At 41.4% G+C, this 27,095-nt stretch overlaps 1 protein-coding gene across 2 annotated transcripts; it reads right to left on the bottom strand.

Moving 5' to 3' along the window:
- LOC134345218 (D-beta-hydroxybutyrate dehydrogenase, mitochondrial-like) lies at nt 1-27,013 on the bottom strand. 2 transcript variants are annotated; one of them, XM_063045516.1, is made up of 6 exons: nt 26,867-27,013; nt 21,220-21,280; nt 11,368-11,481; nt 10,313-10,454; nt 9,452-9,604; nt 1-1,990 (listed from the first exon to the last, which is right to left on the bottom strand). In XM_063045516.1, the coding sequence occupies exons 1-6, from the start codon at nt 26,932-26,934 to the stop codon at nt 1,521-1,523; spliced, it is 1,008 nt and encodes a 335-aa protein (XP_062901586.1). In that variant the 5' UTR covers nt 26,935-27,013; the 3' UTR covers nt 1-1,520. The 2 variants fall into 2 exon arrangements, with proteins under 2 accessions (XP_062901586.1, XP_062901587.1); XM_063045517.1 differs by having other exon boundaries at nt 11,368-11,478.
- Between the last annotated feature and the right edge of the window lie 82 nt (nt 27,014-27,095).

Here is a 27,095-nt window from a genome sequence, read left to right as displayed (position 1 = left end):
GGCAATTTTGCTGAATTACCTTTAAAGGCCCCACAAAAATGCACACCAATGTCAAAGTAACTTACAATTTTTGCTGCATTTAGAAAAGGGGATTAGTTATCTATGAAAAAAAAGCAGAGTACTTTATTGTCTAAGGATTCCTGTTAAAGTTTTATTTAATGCTTGGTCTTTTCAGGAAGCAGGACAGATATAAATATACAAAATCATATGAAAACTGTGCAGGATGTGTTCTTTAATGCAAAAAAAAAGTGCTTATATTTCCAAAGACAAACACAGGGTGCAAGTTTGGGACAGGTAGATGACTAAAATAGTTCACAGTCAAACTAAACTGCTTCTGTAACTGCGTTTTCATCAAATGCGAAGTTCAGGTCTTGGCTGGCAAATGATGAACAGCTCCACAGAAGAGGCACCAGAGGTAACAGCTTTCATGAGAACATAAAGAAATGCTCAAGGTACAGCTCAAAATGTCCTTCATATTCCCTGACTATTTATTGAACTAGAGTTAATAGTGCATTTCATCAACATTTCACATGAACTTAAGGGATGAAGACCTGAGAAGGTGCAAAGGCTTCTTAGAAACATTTCGCAAATGCACTGTTTTCAAGGACAGGGACAGCACTTATGTTGAAATATGTGCACTTCTAAGTCACACACCATCCTGATTTGGAAATTACTCATTCCTTTATTGAAACATTCAGAAACGTGCTATCCACTAACACTGGAGCACCTTCAGTAGAAGGAATGTACCCTCTGTAATAACAAGATTTTGAGTTCAAACACCATTATGAAGACTTGGGCATAAGGGTTGGCACATCAATACAGTTTTGAGGGAATGTTCCATTAGTGGATTTAATGTTAAATCAAGGCCCCCATTTCCCTGCTAATAGAACAACTCCAAAAAAATAGGGGAGTTATCTTTGGTGTTCTAACCAATATCTGATCGTCAATTAACAATGCAAAAGAAAATTACTCGTTGTAACCTGACTGCTTGCATTACAATTGTTATTGCACTTTGGAAAGTACTTGCTTGATTGCAAAAACACTGGGACTATCCATGCCTGTTAAAGATGCGCTGAAGATTTCCAGTTGTGCTGGAGGTCAGGCAATGAATGCTCATCTCACAAACCACATCCATATCCTATGAAATGATTTAAAAACTCTCCAGTAGTTTAGCAAGATGTTATTTTAGGAGCCAAGTCAGCAACTGTAATATCCTTACATTACAATTCAGGAATCTAATATTACAGAAAGCTAGAATTATAATATCCCTTCTGTATCACCATGCAGTAAGTTTGCAAACTTAGTTCCATATGTGCTGCTGTAATGCTTCCCGTATAAATCCAAATAATTCAAGTTATGGAAATTACTGAAAAGAATTAATAAATTATTGAATTCTTCTCATATTCAACTGTGTAACCGTTATATTAAAACACTATGCCAACCATTTTAATTATTACTTTCATGAGCAAGAAGGTACAAAGCCTATTAAAAAAATAGCAGGCAACAGATTGACAATTATTTCAATGAATGTATATCCGGTCAGATATAGCTGCAGGAAAGTGTGTCATAATCTGCATCCTCAGCCACCAGTAGTAATCCATTGGATGGTAGCGGGTGTAGGGGGATGCAGATGTCAACGCATGAGTGACATTGTTAATAACTATCGAAAGGTCGATGGAACCGCCCGCAAGATAAGATTTCATTTTATCACCCTGTTCATCAAAGTAGGCCTTCCCATAATCTTTACGGACAATGTCTGGCAGTTCGTTCCACATAGTTTCTAAGATCATTTTGACACGTTCAGGACTGTACAGATTGGTGGCAGCAATGAAGTTACCAGGCTCAACAACACTAACTTTAACCCCCCAGCGATGCATTTCATAGCGCAAGCAGTCCGAGAATGCTTCCACTCCAAATTTAGTGACGCAATAAGGAGAGCGTGATGGATTGGCCATTCGTCCCAGCATACTTGTGATGTTAACCACACGACCTTTAAATGAGAATAAATTAGAGATTCAAATGTTGTATTTTTTATACACAAGTATAACCCTTATACATCATTCATTCGTGACCACATTTCGAGTTAGCACCACGTGGAATGTTTAAGCAATGATTCATGTTGTTAAAAATGTAAAAGCTTTCGAGTCGAAAGGTCAGTTTACCTATTAAACAAAAACTAAAATCCATAAAGGTACCTGCTACTTTTTGGGAAGTTTAACTTCTTGCTTTTGTAGACAGTTGAGGAGAAAAGAAAGAGTTCAGTAGAAGAATGAAAGTAGCTGAAGAGACAAAGTGAAATGCGGTCTTGCTGATATTTGGCATCAGGCTAGTGTCAATGTGGGAATGCAGCTGCAGTAATTTTCCAACTTGCACAACTTTACAGTGCTGTGAACACTTTCCCCTACTGTCCCTGATACTGAGAAAAACAATATTGAAATACTGTGTACCAATGACACTCTTGTAAATTCCACAACTCTGCACTATGATAATTGCAGGCCAGCTGGTTAGGGAAATAAGCAGGAATTTGGAAGTGTCAAAGAAACAAGTTATACAGTGAATGGAAAAGTAGTTGACTTATATCCATAAAATTGACTGTAAACTCAAAGCAATGTCCAGAAAGTTTACAAAGAAGTGTAAAGAAAGGTGCCTCATTAGACGACTGGCAGCATTAATTCTGTAGACAAAGAATTGCACACGATCTCAGTGGGTGATGCAAGTCTCTGATTTGGAGAACTCAACACAAAAATCCCTGGCTAGGTTCAGCTAGAGCAGGTAACATCTGAGTAGGATTAACGGGTTTTGGAAGATGTGAAGCTAACTAAAAGAGTTGTCTAATTAAATAGTTAATGCAGATTCTTCAGTTTTTTATAGTCAATTTTTGAGTTGTACTAATTGTGATTAATAAAGAAATATATTTAATAGGCAAATTCATCGTCTGGTGTGACTTGTTGTGTACTGCATTTAATTCTATTTTTGCCATTGTTCCCAATAGGATGCGCTATAAAACACTCAACTCTATTTTCAGGCCAATCTAGCCTTGAAAAGGATAAAATGGGGAATTTCTGTCAAACTCCAGTTATTTTACCTCATTCTATCTCCTTACCTCAGCAATGTGAGCTAAATCAATGGAATCTGGGAAAGAAGTAATGTCTGATTATTTCAAATTTGATATGTCATCAAAGACTTGCAATTTCTACAGATGTACCATTCTAAGTGGTTACAGCAGCATTTGGTATGCCGAGGTCATTGCACAGGAATGGGGAGAGCTGCAGAGGGATGTAAACTCAGCCATCTCAATCATTGGCAACAGCTTCCCCACCATCAAGGACACCTTTAAACAGTGATGCCTCAAAAAGGCGACACCCATCATTAAGGACCTCACTACCCAGGACATGCCCTCTTCTCATTTCTACCATCAGAGAGGAGGTACAAGAGCTTCAAGACACACACTCAACATTTTAGAAACTGCTTATTTCCCTCCACTATCAGATTACTGAACAGACAATGAACCAATGAAGACTCTTTTATTACGTTGGCTCTTTTTTTGCACTGCTAATTTGATTTGAATTTTTAAGAAATATTTCATATTTCTTAATCGTAGCAGTAGAATGCAATACAGAATATATAATTTAAAGTATATATTCTGTATTGCATTGTACTGCTACGATAACATATGCAAGTGATAATAAATCTGATTCTGTTTCTGATGCAGATTCCAACAGATAACGAAACAACATGATAAAGTGAACTAGACTGGGAGGCACATAGATAAGTTCAAAGTACTGACAAAGTAACTTGCAAAGCCACATTCCAATATTGTTTTGTCAACACATCTTGTATTCTTCTTTGGTTTTCCATAATATAATAATTTTTTTAAACTTCTATTTGATGACAGATCTGCCCAATAGTTCAAATGAATGAATTGGTTAAAGCTAGTTTTCCAAAGATGACTTAGGTTTTAACCTGTGGGGATTCAATGTATTTGACAGTGTACTTGCCATCTGCTGAAACTGCAGGATGTGCACATTTTGTGTTAGTTTGCTGGCCACATTGCGAAATGAGACAATATCATGAGCACAGATATTAAAAACATCCTTTGCCAGTGCTGGAAGATTGGAGGACAGCAAATGTTGTTTTTTGTTTAAGGAAGTTCTAACATTAAGCCAGGAGATTATAGGCTGGTGAGTCTGACATCAGTAGGGGGAAAGTTATTGGTAGGTATTCTAAGGAACTGGATATATAAGTATTTGGATACAGGGACTGATTAGGGATAGTCAACATGGCTTTGGGTGTGGTAGGTCGTGTCTAACCAAACTTATGGAGTACTTCAAGAAAGCTTTTTGGCATATTGGCCTTCATAGATTAATGTTTTAAGACCCTATCTACCTGTTATAACAACTCCAAGGAATTATGGATCTGTACTCCCAGATCCCTCTGTTCTACCACACTCCTCAGTGCCCTACCACACACCATACAAGACTTACCTGAGTTGATCCTCCCACAGTGCGACACCTTACACTTGTCTGCATTAATTCTATCTGCCACTATTCAGTTCATTTTTCTAGCTGGTAGATCCTGCTGCAAGCCATGATGACCTTCCTCACTGTCCACTGCACCACCAGTCTTGGTCTCATCCGTATATTTGCTGATCCAGTTTACCACATTATCATCCAGATTGCTGATGTAGATAACAATCAACAATGGACCCAGCACTGATCCCTGCAGCACAACATTAGTCACAGGTCTCCAGTCAGGAAGGCAACCATCTACCACCACTCTCTGGCTTCTTCCGCAAAGCCAATGTCTAATCCAATATACTACTTCATCTTGAATGCTGGGTGACTGACCCTTCTTGACCAACTTCCTATGCAGGACCTTGTCAAAGGCCTTGCCAAAATCCATATAGACAACATCTACCGTCTTGCTTTCATCAGCTTTCCTAGTAACTTCCCCAAAAATCTCTGTAAGATGATGAAATTGTGTAAGACGTTGAAATTACATAGGACGTGGGTGAGGCCGTATTTAGAGTATTGTGTGCAGTTTTGGCCAGCTACTTACAAGAAAGATGTAAATAAGATTGAAAGAGTGCAGAGAAAATTTACAAGGCTGTTGCCGGTACTCAAGGATCTGAGCTTCTGGGAAGGGTTGAAAAAGAGAGGACATTATTCCCTTCAGCATAGAAGATTGAGGGGAGATCTGATGGGAGCACAGAAAATTACAAGGGGTATATATAGAGTAAATGCAAGCAGGCTTTTTTCACTAGGTTGAGTGAGACTACGACTAGAGGTCAAGGGTGAAAGGTGAAATGTTTAAGGGGAATATGAGAGGGAAACTTCTTCACTCTGACGGGGCTGAGCGTGTGAAATGAGTTGACAATGCAAGTCAGTTTCAACATTTAAGAGAAATTTGAATAGGTACATGGATGAGATATGTATGAAGGGAAATGGCCTGGGTGCAGGTGGATGGGATGAGGCAGATTTATGGTTTGGCACAGACTACAGAGGCCGAAAGGCCTGTTTCTCTGCTGTAATGTTTTGACTCTGTGAGATCCCAAGGTGATTTTGAAATAATTTATGTATTAATGAAGACAACATCACACAGCAACAAGGATAGCTTCTGTTCTGAAGAAAATACCCCATTTGTTCATTGAGGTGCATTTCAATCTATTATCAGTCAGAAGTTAATGTGTTGTCAAGATCTTTCAGTAAAGATTTCATGCTTTCCTTTTGCAAGATTGGAGGGAATAGACAGCAAAGGAACATTGACAAGATTAAAACAGTACAAGTGTGCTGTATCTATATTTGGAATTAATATCGAAGTATTGTCAACAGATTTTTTTCTTATCAATGCAAGACATAACTAATTATGAATGTAAAACTACCATCTCCAAATTGTGATTGGATGCAATTCAATTTTTTATTTCATTTATGAACTCATGGAAAATAAGCTCATGTCAGTAAATTGATGAAGAATTTTTGCACATCTCTCTATATCCTTCTCCTAACTTGCCCTCTCATAAGAAAAGCCTTTGCTTTATTAAGCCTGAAAACAGCATACCACATTTAAAAAAAAGAGTACAGTCGATGTTTCGGGCTGGATTTTCAACATGAATGAAGTGATTGCCACATGAAAATCTGCCCCTGGATCGCATGGCTTTTTAGGCCATTTCAGACAACAGTTAACTGGCTACTTCTGGTCAGGAATAACATGCAAGGTAGACTGGCAAAGGGCATCCATCTTGGATGGATGTCCACTGAATCAAATCGTCCTCAGCCCAATCCAATAGTTTTATGGTTCAAGAGAACTTGAAAGAATCATAGAGAAAACAAAAATAAGCTCAAGAGTAGGAATTGTTTCATTGTTCACCAATGAAAGTGACGAGGGTGATCGAAACATCGAGGCGAATACGGAAGGTGAGCACCTGCTACCTGCCTTTTGATCGCGGTGGGGGGGGGGGTTTCGGTCTACTATCGGAGAGGGCAAACTACCTTTTGATTGCGGGGGAATCGCTCTGCTATTGGCGGGGGGGGGAGATTGCCTTTGGATAGCAGGGGGATCATTATGCTATTGTAGAGGGCAGACTGCCTTTTGATCATGGGGGGATTGCTCTGCTATTGGAGAGGGGAGACTGCCTTTTGATCATGGGGGGATTGCTCTGCTATTGGAGAGGGGAGATTGCCTTTGGATAGCCGGGGGGGGGGATTGCTCTGCTATTGGAGAGGGGAGATTGTCTTTGGATAGCCGGGGGGGGGGATTGCTCTGCTATTGGAGAGGGGAGATTGCCTTTGGATCGTGGGGGGATTGCTCTGCTATTGGAGAGGGGAGATTGTCTTTGGATCGCGGGGGGGGGGATTGCTCTGCTATTGGAGAGGGGAGATTGCCTTTGGATACCCGGGGGGGGGGGGGGGATTGCTCTGCTGTTGGAGAGGGGAGATTGCCTTTGGATCGTGGGGGGATTGCTCTGCTATTGGAGAGGGGAGATTGTCTTTGGATCGCGGGGGGGGGGATTGCTCTGCTATTGGAGAGGGAAGATTGCCTTTGGATCACGGGGGGGGGATTGCTCTGCTGTTGGAGAGGGAAGATTGCCTTTGGATCACGGGGGGGGGGGATTGCTCTGCTGTTGGAGAGGGGAGATTGCCTTTGGATCGTGGGGGGATTGCTCTGCTATTGGAGAGGGAAGATTGCCTTTGGATCGCGGGGGGGGGGATTGCTCTGCTGTTGGAGAGGGGAGACTGCCTTTGGATCACGGGGGGGGGATTGCTCTGCTATTGGAGAGGGGAGATTGCCTTTGGATCGTGGGGGGATTGCTCTGCTGTTGAAGAGGGGAGATTGCCTTTGGATCGCGGGGGGGGGGATTGCTCTGCTATTGGAGAGGGGAGACTGCCTTTTGATCACGGGGGGGGATTGCTCTGCTATTGGAGAGGGGAAATTGTCTTTGGATCGCGGGGGGGGGATTGCTCTGCTATTGGAGAGGGGAGATTGCCTTTGGATTGCGGCGGGGGGATTGCTCTGCTGTTGGAGAGGGGAGATTGCCTTTGGATCGCTGGGGGGGGGGATTGCTCTGCTATTGGAGAGGGGAGATTGCCTTTGGATCGTGGGGGGATTCCTCTGCTATTGGAAAGGGGAGATTGCCTTTGGATCGTGGGGGGATTGCTCTGCTGTTGGAGAGGGGAGATTGCCTTTGGATCACGGGGGGGGGGATTGATCTGCTATTGGAGAGGGGAGACTGCCTTTGGATCATGGGCGGGTATTGCTCTGCTATTGGAGAGGGGGAGATTGCCTTTGGATCGTGGGGGGGGGGCGGGGGATTACACTGCTTTACGAGAGGACAGACTGCCTTTTGATTGCTAGGAGATCGCCCTGCTATCGGAGAGGGGAGAGGCTGTTGCTGTGCCCGGAGATTGTTACCTAGGTTTTCTGCATTTTGGATATGGACTGAGACTATAGACTTATTTTCCGTCTTAATGTTTTAAAATATTCTGTGCATTTTCCCCAATCTTTTTTGTTTTTTGTGTGTGTTGGGAGGGGGGAGATTTGGGAGTCAAAGTGCCTGTTCTATTCTTGTTTCTTTTTGTGTGGAGAGGAGGGGTTTTGGGGGTTGGTGATTGTGCTGTCATCCTTTTTCTTGTTACCGTGGCTATCTGGAGAATAAGAATTTCAGAGTTGTATACTTTTATAATAAATGAACCTTTGAGGAAGAAAATTCCATCAAAGCACCTTCTTTCCTGATGACAGATGAAAGCACTTGTTTAATGATTAACATATCTTCAGTATTCATGGGCACGTTCCCATTTTCACCCTTAATGGGCCCTAGTTGTTCACTATCATCTTTTACTCTTAATATGCCCATTGAACATTTTTTGATTCTCATTTATCTATGCTTTTCACTTATTTTCTTATTTTACTTTCTACTTTTGCTCCATTATTTTGTAGTCAGCCTGCTTCTCACTGTCATTACAACTTCTTTAGCTTTACCATACTCTGTATCATTTTCATCATCCAGGGAACTCTGAATATGATTTATCCTTTTTTTGGGAATGTGCCCCAACTCTACCAGAACCATCCTCCTTAAGGGAACTCCATTTTTTTCTTATAGATTTGTCAGCTTTTTGTTTCATTTACCAGGGTAGACCTGCTCTCATCCCACTGGTCTTCTTCTAATTAATATTACTCCTCTTTCTTTTCTGTTGTTAACCTAAACATTCTAATGTCATGATCACTATCCCCCAGATGTTCAAGAGAAGTTAAAAAAGGAAGTAATACTGTTAAATGGCAGAAATACTAAATTTATAACTTGTCTCTGCCTGAAACAAAGGTTCCAATTAATGAGTGAAATTTAAAGAAAATGTTATTAAAAGAAAAGAACATGAGAAATTTGTGAGATGAAAAGCTTACAAATCTGCTGGACTGAAGACCAACCATCTAGGGTTTTAAAAAGAGTTCCTCAAGAAATACTGGATAAATTGGGATTTGATAATCCAGACATTCTTCGATTTGATAAAAAATCTGATGGATTGGAAGGTAGGCAGTTAAAACAAAAGGCAAAGGAAATATGACAGGAATTTATATTTCAGTTAGGCTGATATTGGAAATAGAGAAAATGGACATTTCTAACAAGAACATAATAAAGAAGCACTTTGAGAAGCAAGAACTTTGCTGGATTTCCTACTATAATTTAAAATCAGTTTCAGAGCTTGCAATGAAACACATAAGAACTATTGCCAATTTTATTATGAAAAAATCCAAATAGAAATGTAGATCAAGTCATTTACCAATGTTTGTGGACAGGCAGACCAGCTTCCCTTGCCCACCACATGCCTGATGAAAAGATGAAAATTTAGCCCCATTAAATTTATAAAGCTTCTGAGTTGTGTAATGTCAAGTCCAATTGGGTTATTGAATATCAATGTGCATTATAAACAAGATACACATACTACTCAAGCTCACTTACCTTTTGCTCTGCGAATATATGGAAGGAAACCCTTGGTCATTCGGATTGTCCCCCACAAGTTAACTTCTGCAACCTCCTTATATGTTTTCATGGTGGTGAACTCTACTTCACCAAAAGTTGAGATGCCAGCATTATTAATCAGTCCCCAGAGACCTAATCAAAGAATTGTGTTGAAACAGCCCAAGTGTGAGATATATTTGAAAAACATGACTAATTATAATACATATATCTTAACAGAGCAATATACTCCTATGTTTCCATCTTGGAAAACACATGCTTTTTCTATTTCTTGTGATATCACTCCTATCACTGAAACGTAAATCATTCAGTCAGGTTTCTCTTTCCACTCAATGGTATAATTTTGCCACATTCGGCAGTTTTGATACTCGAAACTAACAGTACATTGTAATCAGACAGTAGAAATATTCTCCAGAAAACAAAAGCACACTGTCACCAACTTGAATCACAAATACAAAATACCAGTAATTCACTGCTCCGCAATAAACACAGTTCCATTCAATTACTAGACTTGCATAAAATGCTGCATAAACACAATAACCTTCTCCTCACCTTCTCATCTGGGAATCAAGTTAAATTAACGGGAACTTAAGGAATTTATCTTGCAAATTTTTCTGTAAATTATACCGGAGAGTGCAATATTTTAAATAAAAGCGGAGACTTTTAAGCATCAGTCTGCACCATAATGAACGTTTAGTGCAGATCTCCATCCTGCTTAATCTAATAGAAGTGGATTGAATAAACTAACTATAACAGATATTTTAAAAAATGTTATTTCATCCTTTTTATTTTAATAATGTGTACATTCCAATCTTTACTGAGAATTCATTAAAACTAACCAACCTTTTTCCGAATCCATTGAATGTTCTTTCACAAATTCTACTGCTTTCTCCACGTCCTCATCTTTGCAAACATCTAACTGAATCACAACCATCCGATCACTCTTCATATCCTCCAGCTTCTTAGATCCTTCCCCACCTTTATCCTGAAAGCAGGAAGTCACTGTCAGTGCAGTTTGTGAGCAAGTTAGCAATTAATTCACTTTCAGCACAGTCACTGAGTTTTCTATATTCATGGATCTTAATATGCACCACTGGCATTCAAGATTTGACACAGGTTGGGCTCTTGATGCTCACATTACTTTTAGCACAATAGCAAGGTGAGGGTATCCATGTTGGACTGACAAGACAAAAATCCACTCCGGCCAAATATTACCAAGTGTAACTGAAAAAGTTTAACCAAAATACATTTTTGACCCAAGCCTAAACTAGCGATTTAAAATTCTGTAAATATGGATATTAGGACTGGGCATTCCTGTGATATGTTCACAGTTATTTCCAACTTGTATCTTAAGCAGCTAGTTGATTAAATATTTATTGTGACTTTGGCAGTTCAATCAAATTTATTCTTATGGAGTATTCTGAAAGCAGATCTGGATTGCAAAATCTTAACAAAAATATGAATTATTTTGCAGACCTGTTGATCATATCCCTGAAGAAATTCTATCGGTTGCAAATATTTTACTCAACCCTCATTCTCTGTGTAGAATGTGTTGAATCCTCTGAGAGTTAGAGTCAATGAGTGTTGGTTTCCTTCCAGCGCTGTTTAACATGTGAATTGAAGATTATGCAACTGAACATTTCACAACCAAGCTGTCCTTTCCAATATCCGCATTTACATGCTTGCAAGTTGGTATCTTAAGCATGGATCAAATTAGCATTTTCATCACATTATAAGTGTATTTAATTATTTTGGTGATAATTAATACAACGTAAGAAATTACTTTTCCTATTCAAAATCAATTGTTTTTAAATAACAACTTTTACACCAACAAAATTCCTTTTAATTTGAAATTAGTTTCTGAAACCTGCACAATTAAGAAGCAATATCATCTGTACCTTTAATAGGCACCCTGCAAAGATTCTGAATCCTTTTTTGTGCAGGTGCTGGGCCAGTGAAAATCCAAATCCAGTATCACACCCGGTGATGACAACACTTTTGCCTTCATTCTGCTTTAAATAACAAAAATAAAATTATTGCAACTACAAGGCAAATATAATCAAATATGGACTTCTCAAAGTGTTCCTTGCTGAGAGAATGCTTTTATTAGCTAGTTGGCAGATATAATGGTTGCTGTGTATTTGCTTTTATTCAGTCATGTAATGGAGGTGTCACAGGCAAAACTGTCAAGAACTGCTTTTGAGGTGGCTGTGCGTCATCTGGATGAACAATAGGGCAATATGGGGCAAGACCTCATTAGTGAGGGTTTAAATGAATTCACTATACAGAAGGACATTGTAGTAAGAAAAATCAGAGTTGGGAGTAGTGGAATCTCAGAACAAATTACCAGTGAAAAGGAAATATTAGATGTCTCAGAGGGAAACTCATTAGGCATTTCAGAGATTGGAATTTGTTTTCCTTGGAGCAGAGAAAGTTGAGGTATATAACATTATAAGGGCTGTAGATAAGGCATAGAATGAGAAATCTATCTCTTAGCAGAAGCATCTTTGACTAGAGGACTTATGTTTAAGGTTGGGAGTTGGAGATTCAGAGTGGAATAGAGACAGGATTTTTTTTAAACCAGTCATCTCTCTCTGCTACCAAATGCCCAATTCAAGCTGTCCTCTGACCGGCACTGCATTCAGTTATAGTATATTCTCCATGCTTGGGGATACACTGGAAAATCAAAGGGATGTAACACAACTCACTCTACTGACTTGTTCTGCTACAAATAAGAATCCCCAGACAGATATTCCAAGGACCCTCCATTTCAATGTACAACTCATTATCATCCAATTTATTGCATTTTTCCCTTTGTTCCATTTCTCTAAATGTATCAGCTTACACTTCCCTGGATTAAAGCCCACTTCCTTAACCGACCACAGCATCAGATCTTCTTGCAACTTAAAGCTCTGCTCCTCATTATTCAAAAATTAATCAAGTAGTCAATTGACTACAAACTTCTATATCCTGTCCATTGCATTTATGTCTAAAATTATTAATAGATAATAGAAAAAGCAAAGGATGAAGTACTGAGTTCAATTAGTTGGGAGATAGCAGCATGTACCACACCCCCATTTCCTCACCCTCCGAATCAGTGTCCCATTCAGAGGTGAGGGCTGGTCTAATCTCTCCTGCTGTTGGTCCTTCAGTCACCCCGTGTCGCTGCAGGGTTAGAGTTAGGGTTATAGGCTCCAGGTTGGGCTCTGGATCAACCCATACCTCTTGTCCCAGAGGCAGCAGGTGGTTCCGATGGAGAATCTTGACAGGCCCATTCCCATCCTCTGGTTTCACCCAGGAAAACTGGTAAGTTTGGCATCTGACTCTCCACTACACAGGGCGTAGCCGCCCAGCGGTCAGCCAACTTACGCTTCCCAGGTAGCCCCAAAATTCCTTATGAGGACTCGGTCTCCCAGCATGAGTTCGGAGAACTTAACCTTTTGATCATACCTCCTCTTATTTCCTTGATTCTGCTCAGTAGCCGCGACCTCAGCTAATTCATAAGCCCTTTTCAGCTCCCTACTCATATCAGAGACATACTTCAGATAAATCTTCGGTGATAGGTCTTCCTCGTCAGTCCCAAAACAAAGGTCGATGGGCAACCTCGCCTCGCACCCAAACATCAGATAATATGGCAAGCACCCGGTAGCTTCATTTCGTGTACAGTTGTAGCAGTGGACCAGACGTCCAATTTGTTGACTCCACTTGTTCTTCTTGCTGATGTCCAAGGTTCCGAGCATGTCTAGCAAGGTCCAATTAAACCTCTCTGGCTGGGGATCACCCTGCGGATGATAAGTAGTCCTCGACTTCTCGACTCTGAGCATGGTCAGTAACTCACCCTCAAAATCCCGTCCCTGATCACTATGTATCCACCCGGGGAGGCTATAATAAATGAAATACTTCTCTCATAACACCTTGGCCACTGTGGACGCCCTCTGGTCCTTGGTAGGGAAAGCCCGTGCATATCTGGTGTAGTGATCTGTGATGACTAAGACATTTGCCATGTTGCTGGCATCTAGCTGTATTGACAGGAAATCCATACACACCACGTCAAGGGGCCCCGCACTCTGCAAGTGAGACAACAGAGCTGTCCTCATAGGCAGCATCTTCCTCCATATGCATCGAATACACGACTTGCAGTATTCTTTGACCTCCGCCTTCATTTGCGGCCAGTAAAACTGATCTCTGAGCAATCTTTTCAACTCCAAATGTCCAGAATCATCATGAAGTGACTTCAACACAATCTTCCAATACTTCTCAGGTAAAAACAGCTGGGAACACCAATAAAAGTTGCTGGTGAACGCAGCAGGCCAGGCAGCATCTCTAGGAAGAGGTGCTGCCTGGCTTGCTGCGTTCACCAGCAACTTTTATGTGTGTTGCTTGAATTTCCAGCATCTTCAGAATTCCTGTTGTTTGGGAACACCAAGGTCGGTCCGGGGGTGACGTGACCTGGTATGGGATCTGGTTCCTCAACTCCAACCTGGGCCATTCTCTCAGTAATGGAGAAACTGCGGCGTGTTTTGTCTTCTCCGCTTGGGCCATGTCTTCCTTTTCAACCGCCGACTAAGTGGTACCAGTGCCCGGGTCATCTCGCTGAGCAGCTGCTGCTTCCCTGGAACTCAATTCCGGAAACTAATTTGTCTTCAGAGCAGTCAGGTTACAGTAAACTTGTGGAATGGCGTCACCAGAAGCTCCCAATTGATCTACCGCTTGATCCTGCCCTTGCCTTCCATCTGCCTTCACCGTGATGGTAAACTTGCTCATGGCTTTTACTGCTGGGGCAGGAACGTTCTCCTGATCCTTGTCCCTGTCCAGCCTTCATGCGCACATCAAGACAAAGCATCAGCATCAATGTTCCTGCTTCCCGGCCAGTACTTTGGGCTGAAATCATAGGCAGACATTGTCACCAACCACCGATGGCCTGTGGCATCCAATTTTGCCGAAGTCAGAATATAAGTTAGGGGATTGTTGTCCGTCCTCATCACAAACTTGGCACCATAGAGGTAGTCACTCAACATATCCACCACAGCCCATTTCAATGCCAGAAACTCCAACTTGTGTGAGGGATAATTTTTCTCAGGGATCGACAGACTCCGGCTGACAAACGCAACGGGTCTCAATCCAGTGCCCTGATCCTGATACAGGATGCCCCCTAAACTCTCTCGGCTGGCATCTGAGTGCGGCACATACGACAATTTGGGGTCCGCAAAAGCCAGCACCGGCGCCTGGGTCAGCAGCTCCTTCAGCGACTGAAAGGCCTCCTCACATTTTGCATCCCACCTCGGTCCAAAGAGCTCCGACGGACTAAGATACTCTTTAACCTCCTCTCCTTTTGTCCTCCTTCCTCTCTTCCCCAAGCGAGGGTAGCCACACAGAAACTGATTTAAAGGGTGGCTCATTTTCACGTAGCCCTTCACGAACCTCCGACAGTAACCACAGAACCCAAGGAACAAAGCACTCACTGTCTTGGGCCTTGGCCATGTGGTCACCACCTCTATCTTAGAGAGATCGTATCTACTCTATCCATGAGACTATACGCCCAAGATAACTGACAGACGTCTTGCAGAACTGGCACTTGTCCAGGGAAAGATTTAACACTTCAGCTTTCAGGCAGCCCAGCACCTTCAGTAGCCTCGCTTCATGTTCCTCCAAGGTGGACCCAAACACTATGAGGTCATCCAGATACACCAATACCTCAAGTATGTTCATAATCCCCACCGTTTTCTCCCTGACACGCTGGACGGTTGCAGGGGCTCCCGATATGCCCCTGGGCATCCTTTCCAACTGGAAGAATCCCAGTGGATATGTAAATGCCATCTTCTCTTTGTCAGCCTCACTCATGGCGTTCTGGTAATATTCACTCGTCAAATCCAGCACACTGAACCACTTTGCACCACTCAGACGATTTGCTTGGACTGGGTGAACCACACAGTCCCTTGTCTAAACTCGATATCTGGCCCAGTGCAGCCATGCACTTCCTCAAAAGCAGCTCGAAACACCGGGTGAATGGACAATGTTCTCAGAAAGCTCTCGACAGTTTTCTCCTTGCAGGCTCCCATGAGCCTCCTTACAATAGAGGTGTTGGTCCGCACAAGAATTGAAACGCTGCCCTTTTCAATGGGGTCCGGACAAACTAGTGTTAATGTATCAAGGGCCTCAGCCACAGCCTCTGAAAACTCCAGCTTCACTGACAAATAACCATCGTATGAATAATCACTCACACTAAGACCCCAAATCTCTCGATCTCTAGTGCACTAAATGGTGTTAACTGTAAATGTGTCAAATCCTGGTTGTAAAATGAATGGTATAGCGAAGTGACCTGCGACAAAGTGACCCAGTGTCAAGTATGGCTCTAACATAAATACCCAGAGGTAATGCACCATTAAGCCGGATGCCAACCACCATAAAACAAGACACACAACATAAATACCCTACCTGTATACCTGTAGTGATACACTGGAGCTTGGCCCCAGTAAGCTTTCAGGAATATGGTTTTTTTGCTTTAGGGTGGTCCTTGGTATTTTGCTGGGAATGTGTTCCCCCCAGTACGCCAGGCCATCCCCTCACTGGGTCTCTTTTAAGTCTTCCCAATGACTCTCTCTGCCTAGGTATCCAGGGGCTCACTCTCCAAGGGGTTTCCTGTCGTCACACTCCCGCCTGAAGTGTCCCTCTTCACCACGGTTATAACAGACAATACCCGCCGCTCTCCTTCTCGCGGGACACTGGCTGCTAGCAGCCCTCCGCAGTGTTCGTCACCCTAGAGCAGGGGTGGCCAACCTTTTACGTTCCATGCGTCAATTTTTTCACGCACGAGTTCAGAGGCGCCATACAACTCTTGTACCCCCACAATTCCTGTAAAAATATGTTAATATAGAACTCGTGTGTGAAAAAACTGACACATGGAATGTAAAAGGTTGGCCACCTCTGCCTTAGAGAATCCGCCTCCCTAGCAGCTCCATCATATGTTGGGGGGGGGGGTCACACCCACTGATAACAACCCGGACATCTCAGTTCTCAACTCTGCCACAACCCTTACCACTCCCCGGGGCAGGCTATCTGCGGTCACTTCAACGCAAGGGACCACTACTGAGGACCGTACACTGATGAAGGAGGCCTCCCACGCCTCCGACACATTCTCCTCCTCTCGCACTTCTCTGATCAGCTCAACAAACGGGGGTGGGGATCTTATGATGCAGTCAGAGGCCCCAAGCGATCAGGTTCTGGGACTGGGCGCCTTTCACTATTTGGCCCATCCTTAACTGATCCACCTCAGCCGTCTGAGTAGCCCCTCTGCGCCGCAAGCAATTTAGCTGCCTCTCCAGCTGAAAGAGGCAGGCAGAATCTTTCTCCCCCTTCTCCTGACACGCGTACTGAAACCCCGTCATGAGCTCCACTGGGCTTACCTTTGCAGCAAGCCCCTTCTCTAGTGCTCGCAGGTAGGCCGCAGAAGTGGCAAGGGGGTTCTGTGCCTTTACGGCTCTCACTACGTCGGCAGCCCGGCTTCTCAAACTTTCAACCCATCGCTGTCACTTTATGTCATCAGAGCATTGCCACTCATCTAACCACTGAGAGGTACGCTTCGCCCACATCTCATACTCCTCTTCCGCCTCGGGGGTGGGCTTCCTTCCATAGCTAGGTCTTCGAACCTGGGCATTGTTCCATTCATTCGCCAGAGAGGTAAGGGCCGATACTAACTCAGAATTCTCACTCTCCACTGGGGGATGGGGACTCATTGGACACTCCAAATCAGACCACTCCTTCCCCTCGCTACGCAGAAATGAGAGAACCCTGTCTTTGAAGTCTCCGTCCCCAACAACGGGAGACTCGACATGATTCGGCCTGCTCTTCTACACTCCCCTTCTCCCGGAAAGTATGGACAGTCCACGGCACCCCCTCTCCTGGGGCCCCAATCGTACCAGGCAGTTGCACTGCTGTTACGTCAGTGCTAGTCGAAACTAAAACAAAGTCTGTGCCTGCCATTTTAACAAGTCTCTGCCCCACACTTTGCCTACAGCTTTAACAGTACTTAAAAGTCGAATTAACAATTCATCAGGAGTATGAATATCTATCCCACTCAACACACACGCATTCGTTACTGGTAACCCTGTGGATGCACACCACTGCTCAACCTTGGCAGCATCCATACCCACGTATTGAAATCGCTTTACCGGACAATAGTTCAGCACAGACTTTAAACACACAACACTGGTTCAATGCTCAGGGCAATCACACAGCCTCCAATGAAATCAACCCTGAACAATATCTCCACAATTGTAACTCGCGGGGTTTGCTGGCTGCATAAGTCTAGGGAAGACAATTCCTGTCCCCACCTCCTGTTTGGGTGGATGCTGCATGATGTGTTACCCTGTTTCAAATCAGTACCATGAAATAACAAACAGTACATCATATGCAATTAAATGATTTAGCTTCATAATTCATAATTTGACTAAAGGGTTACTAAAATAAAACAAAAAGAAAAGGGCCCATTTTAATGAAACAGTCTAACATGCACAAGTTGGAGCTCACGGCTTCCCTTCTGCTGGTCCTCCATCGATTTCCCCGGGGTTCGTCGACTCCTGGCCCCACTGCAAGTCCACTTCTTTCTGGTGTCTACGGCCTCTCGTTTCAGGCATCTTCTCTCCCCATCTTCCGCCAAACAAAAGACCCAGATCACCTCAGTCTCAGGCACACAAGAAAAGACTCTCCCTTCATTGGATGGCGCACATTCCAAAGCCCCCGTTATCTCTAGCCATAACCCAAACACTGCTGCTACAGAAAGACCATTACGTTAGCAGTGCTTTTACAGAAAGACCATTACATTAGCAGTGAAACCTTTCCCAGGGTGTTAAAAATGTTTACAACTTCCCTCAGAATTCATACCAGAGTTTTCGAATACTGAAGTTAATTTAATCAGAATATCCCCCAACTATTTTTAAAGCACACTGCAAAATTAGTTCTCCAATATTCTAATACCATTCCTCTGTCAAGTTAAAATGAAAAATAAATGCACATTACAGCCCTCCAGTCACATAAAAACCCTTCATCCATAAATCTTATTACATAACTTATTACTGAACAACTAATTTTGGATCCAATTTAGTCATAGTCATAGTCATACTTTATTGATCCCGAGGAAAATTGGTTTTCGTTACAGTTGCACCATAAATAATTAAATAGTAATATGTAAATTATGCCAGGAAATAAGTCCAGGACGAGCCTATTGGCTCAGGGTGTCTGACCCTCCAAGGGAGGAGTTGTAAAATTTGATGTCCACAGGCAGGAATGACTTCTGATGGCGCTCGGTCTGTGCTGAACTATTGAATGAGTCTCTGGCTGAATGTACTCCTGTGCCCACCCAGTACATTACGTAGTGGATGGGAGACATTGTCCAAGATGGCATACAACTTGGACAGCATCCTCCTTTCAAACACCACCGTCAGAGAGTCCAGTTCCATCCCCACAACATCACTGGCCTTACGAATAAGTTTGTTGATTCTGTTGGTGTCTGCTACCCTCAGCCTGCTGCCCCACCACACAACAGCAAACATGATCGCAGTGGCCACCACAGACTCGTAGAACATCCTCAGCATCGTCCGGCAGATGTTAAAGGACCTCAGTCTCCTCAGGAAATAGAGACGGCTCTGACCCTTCTTGTAGACAGCCTCAGTGTTCTTTGACCAATCCAGTTTATTGTCAATTCGTATCCCCAGGTATTTGTAATCCTCCACCATGTCCACACTGACCCCCTGGATGGAAACAGGGGTCACCGGTGCCTTAGCTCTCCTCAGGTCTACCACCAGCTCCTTAGTCTTTTTCACATTAAGCTGCAGATAATTCTGCTCACACCATGTGACAAAGTTTCCTACCGTAGCCCTGTACTCAGCCTCATCTCCCTTGCTGATGCATCCAACTATGGCAGAGTCATCCGAAAACTTCTGAAGATGACAAGACTCTGTGCAGTAGTTGAAGTCCGAGCTGTAAATGGTGACGAGAAAGGGAGACAAGACAGTCCCCTGTGGAGCCCCAGTGCTGCTGATCACTCTGTTGGACACACAGTGTTGCAAGCACACGTACTGTGGTCTGCCAGTCAGGTAATCAAGAATCCATGACACCAGGAAAGCATCCAGCTGCCACTATTTGCCACTATTCCTCAGATCCCATACGTTTTTACTTGTTTCTTTTTGACCGGCCTGTCACTGGGGTCTTGTCAGAAGCCTTACTAAAACAACACTGAACATATCAACCACATTTCCCTTTTGAGCCTCCTTATTACATCCTTAGAAAATTCAAACAAATTAATTAGACTCAGTCATTACCTTAACAAACCAATGCTAACTGTCTTTGACTAAATGTTGTTTTTGTCAATAAAAGTTTACAACTTCCCTCAAGATTAGATCCAATGATTTGCCCACGACCAATTTTAAAACAGTGAAATATTAGGCACCCTCCAATCCTTTGACACCATTTCAGTACCAAATGAGGATTAAAAATTGCTGGTCAGAACCTCTGAAATCTACTCACTTACTTTCCTTGATAAACTGGAATATGCTTTGTTTGGTCCTGAGAACCTATCGACTCTCAAAGATCCTATGTCCCATAATAATTTCTTGTCTTTCATCTTTACCCCATCCAATATATCACACTTTTCCTCCTTAACTGCAACATCAGCACGAAACACCCTTCTTTGTAAAGATGCAAGGAAACTGTTTATGAACAACCTTAAGCACATCCTACACTTTTACTGTGGTCACATTTTTGGTCTCTCATCGGCCCTAAACTTTCTTAATTATCTTATTACTACTTACACATTCATAAAACATTTCTGGATTTTCTTTGATTTCAATTGCAATATGTTTTCATGCCTTATGTAATATCTTTTTTAATTTCACTCCACTCATTACAGGTACATACTCTTTTAGGCTTTGCAGTATTAAGTTCTTGGTGTCTGACATGAACATCCCATTTTTTTTGTCTTATTTTACATCAAGTCACTTCTCTAAAAAGAGAAGGATTCATAAATCGATGTGCCCTGGAATTTGAGAGAACAATTTTACCCTGAATTTCCTTCTTGAAACCTCCTGGGATTGTTTGATCAAACAGTAATATGACATGCCACAAATGTAATTTTCCATTGTGTATGTTTCCCAGATAACCACGCTTCAAATCCCACGACATGTGCTGCTCTTATCCATTACTCATTGCTCTATTGCAACACTGACACTACATCATCAATGTACTGTTTGCTCAGTATTTTCCATTTTAACACAAGGATTTCTGTAACCAGTTTCACAAAAAGTGATAAACTTTATGTTTCAGAAACAGAGGATGAGAAGTGACTTGACTTGAAGATGATAAGAGGCACAGATCGAATGGGCAGCCAGCACTTTTTTCCAGGGTGGAAATGGTTAATATGAAGCGGCATTATTTTAATGTGATTGGAGGAAAGTATGGGTGGGGATGTCAGAGGTAAGTTTTTTTACATAAAGAGTGGTGGGTGTCTGGCATGAGCTGCCAGAGGTGATAATAGTGGCAGATTCTTAGAAACATTTAAGAAACTCTTAGATATGCGTGATAGAAATCAAATGAAAGGCTACGTAGGAAGGAAGGGTTAGATTGATCTTAGAGTAGGTTAAGAGTCTGCACATCTTGGGCCAAAGGGCCAGTGCTGTGCTGTAATGTTCTATGTTCTTTATAACATTGATCTATTTCACCTGGGAACCCTCAACCTTTCTTCATATTGAACTACTCACCGCCCCTGATTGGCTTGCAAGCAATCGAATAGTTGGGATGCAAGTTGTTGGCGGAACTCTCCTGAAACAGGATATAATAGGCAAAATATAAATCATTATACTAAAAACATAAAGCAGTTTCTTATAACATTTTAGTCAATGAAAGGACATGGATTCAAGTTATTCAGATGAAAAGAACATAAACTTGAGACTCAACACAGAACAAAAGAAGAAAGTTAATACTTGTTCATTTATAAATGGACTATTGTATTAATTTCAATTAGCAAAGAAAGCCCTAAATCAACCATCTTCCCTATGCAGTCAAATAAAACTCTACCATTGCAGTAGATGTAGTTATGTAATGAGCCACAATTTGCCATGGCTGAGCATTCTAAAAGAGGCTGTTATTACTTGTACACACCACTGCAGGTTTAGGCTTTTAAATGATTTGACGGACATAGTGCTAAAAATATCAGCTTTAATATTGTGGTGAGACAAAGAAAGCAAACTTCCCGTTAACCAATCAGACTGACTGTTTGCAAAGTTAACAGGAAATACTGCAGAAATGACAATGGCTGAATTCAATGCTAAATTAAGTCAAAAGAAAAATAAAGGTGAAGGAAAGAAATATTTGACCGTGAGGGGAAGAGAAAAGACTGAAAAAGCAAAAAACAATAACAATTTAGAAATTGTTATATTTAAGTCTCTAATAACCACTAAAACCTGAGAGAATTAAACTTTATATGCAGCGGTTCATTTTTAATACAAAGGAGACCAATAAATAGCAACTAAAAATTACATCTAATCAGATTGAAGGGGAGAAAATTTAAACTTCTGCGGTGAGTTTAGCTTGTATCAATATATTACGTCAATGCCATGCTGTTCAATGCAATTCAATGAGGAGACAGGTAACAAGATACCACTTTTGCTGAGCTAATGATTCAATTTATTAGTAATATTTGGGTAGTTATCTAGAAGCATATCCCCTCCTAGTCTGAACGTGCTATATTATTTTCACTTAATTCCACACTGTTACTTCCGTAGAATTAGAAGATTGTAGAATTTAAAGATACACAGGCTGATACCTATTTGGCTGATTATACTACGTACAAAGAAAGCCCAGTTGCAACATTCAGACCAGTTTCTTGCCATTTTGAACACCTCCAGGACCAGACATATTGGTTAAAACATTAAAAAAACTGGAAGTTGCAAAATGACAGGATTGATTGCCTTCAAAGAATGTGGTACGAGTAGATAAATTGAATGACCAGGAAAGAATAGAAATGGAATTATATGGCACCATATCTCATTCTCAAGTTACCTGAAGTACTTTAAAATTGATTTACACATTACATTGCCAATCATAACAGCAGTTTTACACAAATGAATAAACAGCAAGTAAATGAAATCTTTTCTTACATGAAGTTGTTTGAGGACAAAATACAGAAAACTACATACACTTTTCTTTTAAAAATAGGGGGATTTACATCATATATAGGGTTGGCTTTGTCCACATCTGAAAACTAACACCTACAATGATGCAGTATTTATACAGGGATCCACAAAATTGTCCTAAATTAGAATCAAGTTCACTGTGGATCCCAGAATCAAAGCCTTTTCATTCCAATGACAAAATAAATTACTTAAAATATGAGAAACACAGGCTTTTGGAGACATCAGATACCAGAGGATAAAGTGTATCCCTTTACCCTGAGTTTGACAACCATTACTGTCTTAATTTGCATTACAAACTATTCTGCATCAATACCGAGATCCTCTTGTAGAAGGTATCTTTCTATTTCAAAAAGTACAAAGAGTAGTGGATACAGCCCAAGCCACCACATGTGAAGCCCTCCCCACCACTGAGCATACCTACACAGCATGCTGTCACAGGAAAGCAGCATCCATCATCAAGGATGTCGACCATCCAAGCCATGCTCTCTTTTGCTGTTGCCATCAGGAAGGAGGTACAGAAGCCTCAAGACGCACACCACCAGGTTCAGGAACAGTCATTACCCCTCAACCAGAGGGGATAAGTTCACTCACCTTCACTCATCCCAAAGCTGAACTATTCCCACAATCTATGGATTCACTTTCAAAGACTCTTCGTCTCATGTTCTCAATATTTATTGCTTATTTTATTATTATTTTGCTTCTTTCTTTTTAATTTTCAGTTTGATGTCTTTTGCACATTGGTTGTTTGTCTATCTTGTTGTGTGCAGATTTTCATTGATTCTATTGTGTTTTTTTGTATTTACTGCCCACAAGAAAATAAATCTCAGGGTAGTATTTGGTGATTTTTTATATGTACTTTGATTCTGAATTTGTATAGATATTCAAGGATGGTCTAAAACATTCCTTGAAAAAAAAGTAGCATCCCAACTTTAGCATCTGGGAATATCTTGCCTAGGACCACTCAAACTGGAGAAGTTTTCAGCATGCCACTGAGAATCTCACGGGCAAATGTTAAGAACAGAGAAATCCAATATAAACAGAGGAAGGTGTGAACCATTCACAAACCAGTCATCTCATTAGACACATCTTGCCTTGTGTGGAAGTGTTTGAAGTTCTCACATTACCCTCACAGTAACCTCAGAACCAACACCATTAGAATGGACATGAGTAATCTGAAGAAGCAAGGTGCTGCTCTAGATTTTGAGGAAATAATGACAGGAGATTATTTTGTGAAAATGACAACAATAACTGGAATTTCATTCATGGATAGCTTAAAGCTGAATTCAAAGTTTGTGTCAGTGATCCAGCAAAATTTCCCAAACAGCTTCCACCATCATAATCACCCTGTATCTGAGGATTGACATAAAGTTATGAACAAGCCACACTATAAAATAATCTGAAAATATTATTTACATGATGTCCAAATGAGTTTTAAAAACAGCACCTTAAGCCATAGTTACTGCTTCACAAGTAAGCTGGCCTTAAAAAAATAATGAAATATCAGAAAAGGAAATTACATTTTCCACTTTAATTACATGTATATTCCAAATATAATTTAGCAATATTTAATTTTGAAAAATTCTTGAAATTCTTTCCCTTTTTCCCTCCGTTGGGAATTCATTAACATGATTGTCATGAAGCTGACTTGAGCAACTACTGCAGCTGCAGGATATCAGATTCCCTTCAGCCAATGCCTGACAGACTGTTGAATTTTTGTGAAGTATAATTCATCCCCCCCCAAAGAAATGCTGTTGACATGACATGGAAATAGAGTACAATAAGTTTTTATAATGTGCAAATCCATGGGTCTAATTGGAATTATGTACATCTGCTCAGTATGGCAGAAAAGTGACTTCAAGTCACCTGGTGAGATCATTAAAGCAACCCGATTATGAAGAAAGATATGTATATGCAGACGGTAGAGAAAACATCAATATGGGGTTTTGTGAAAGCTGGCACATGGGATATGAAACCTGATTCTGGGCAGAACAGCTTACAACATTAGAAATCAAGTGAGTGATGAATAGCTAAGCTAATAACAATGGTCTTTTCAATTTTTTTGGTTGGAAGCATGGTAATGTCAGACAGAGATACATTTAAAAGAGAATTAATAATGAAATAAGGGATAATGACGGACAGGCAGAGCAGAGCATTCTTGGCGAAAATCTGAAAAAGATTTCCTTCTGAACAAGGCCAAAGTACAACACAAAAAGGGATGAGAGATAGAATCACTTAGAAATGAAGAAAGAACCATCTCAAACATTGTTCAAGTTGTACTGTAGGCAAGTCACGAGTGTGACCACTCGAATTTTACTTCACATACTAAATTGTCAGGCTCGGGACACAGAAGTCAGTAAATGCTGGAATCTGGAGCATAAAAACAAATTGTTGGACAAACTTGGGCATCATTATAGAGGGAAAGGAACAGTTGACATTTTGGGTTGAGAATCCAATGAGCTGATGCAGGTCATTGCCACAGATATTTCCTGACCAGTATTTTTTTTCCCAGCATTCATTGAGCTGCTGTCAAAAATCCAGAAATAGATTAGCAGGATTTCTTCCAAATGAACTTTAGGAAAATCAAAGCTATCAATGTCACTTAACGTCCAGTTGCATTCCATTCCTCAATAATTATCTGAAGCAGAGTTTGTAGTTTTGACATCTAATCCTGAGGTTAGTTGTGAACGATTTATCCTCCACAATATTGACAATTTATTTCTGCCTCAGTACCATCACCTGATTTCATGATCATCTTAGCACATCTTCTGCTTAAACACGCTAATGATGTGAGCTGATTAACTGGTCAACTTCCTACACTGTATCCACAAAGTTATTGAAAACTCTTCTGCCAGTTCATAGTCCGTTTTTGACATTGGTAGAGGAGCTTCAAGTCCCTCACCAAGTTCAGCAACAGTTATTACCCCTCAACCATAAGGTTCTTGAGAGGATAACTTCACTCAAACTTCGCTCACCTCAACACTGAACTGATCTATAACCTATGGACTTACTTTCAAAGACTCTACAACTCATATTCTCGATATTTATTATTATTATCATAGTTTTCCCATTTCTACAGTTTGTCTTTTGCACGTTGGTTGTTTGTCTTTGTTGTGTATGGTTTTTCACTGACTCTATTGTGTTTCTTTGGTCAACTGTGCATGCCCATAAGAAAATGAATATCAGGATAGTATGGTGACATACCTGTACTTTAATAATTAATTTACTTTGAACTTTGGTGACCTACATGGGCACATAGTTAATAATTCAATATTAGAATTCTCATCTTGTTTCCAAATCATTCTATGTTTCTACCCTGTCTACCTCTGCAATCTCCCCTTGCCCTATAACATCCAAAGATATTTGCACTTCTCGAAATCTAACCTCTTACGTAATCCAACATTGGTAGCAGCCCTCAACTGACGAGGTCATAAGTTATTGGTGTGATATCTGGAAGAAAATAAAAGTTCTTCATGCAAAATTGTAACGGGGGTAGGTCCAGACAACCAATTTCATGGGGGAGGGGAGCAGTTGAGCCAGAACAAATAGGCAGTAAATCACACCCGGATTAATTTTGGTGTCAAATCAAAACACTCATTGGCACACGCCACTGAGTGGAATTCTGGAACCAGTTCTCCAAATAAAACCCGGGCTAATATTTTCCGCAAGGGATTGGTTTACATAAAGGTGTAGCAAGGTTAATTAGGACAACACAAGACATTGGCGTTGATAGAACAAACTGGAAGATGCACTGCTGCTCCGATGTTAACGCGCTTCCCACAGCTACAGAAGTCATGAACTTGAAATACTGGCTGATAACAATAATGGCCCGGGCCCGACTGTCGTCTGTCACACGTCTCGCGAGCGCGTTGTTTAGGGAAGCATTAGGTGCACTGGCCATGTAAGAGTGAATTAACAGATGGTTCAATGTCATAGAAAATGGCGTGTACGAATTATTACACATACAATAAAAAAACAAAAATGTTATAAAATACACTATTAGCTTGTGGTTAAACAATTACATATTTTAATTAATTTTACAATTCTGCCCCAAGAGTTACTTGAGCCCGAACACTGAAGCCTTGTCGTCAATGCAGATCCTGAGAGACAAGATTTCTAACACAGAAGCGCCCAGTTAAAACTCCCCACTCGTTAACCTTCTCGCAGAACTTTTCCCAGATCGGTGCGATCGGCTCCCCATTCCGCACTTCCCTACCTCAGCGTGGGCGCAGCCACCCTCCACAGCGCGGCCATGGCCGTGCCACTCCGATGCACCCGGTACATGATACCAGCAGCAGCTGGGCACACTGAATGGCTTCAAGGTCACCGTGTGGCCGCCGGTCTACCCAGGAGCACTTTGTGTAGATTCCTACAACACGCCCTCTAGCCGAATCTATTGCTATTGCACCTGATTATTTCTCTTTCTCTCTGGGCATTTGTGTGTT

This window comes from Mobula hypostoma, chromosome 4 (genome assembly GCF_963921235.1).
Source record: "Mobula hypostoma chromosome 4, sMobHyp1.1, whole genome shotgun sequence".
In the NCBI taxonomy this organism is placed as follows: domain Eukaryota; kingdom Metazoa; phylum Chordata; class Chondrichthyes; order Myliobatiformes; family Myliobatidae; genus Mobula; species Mobula hypostoma.
This window is presented reverse-complemented; position numbering and strand designations above follow the sequence as displayed.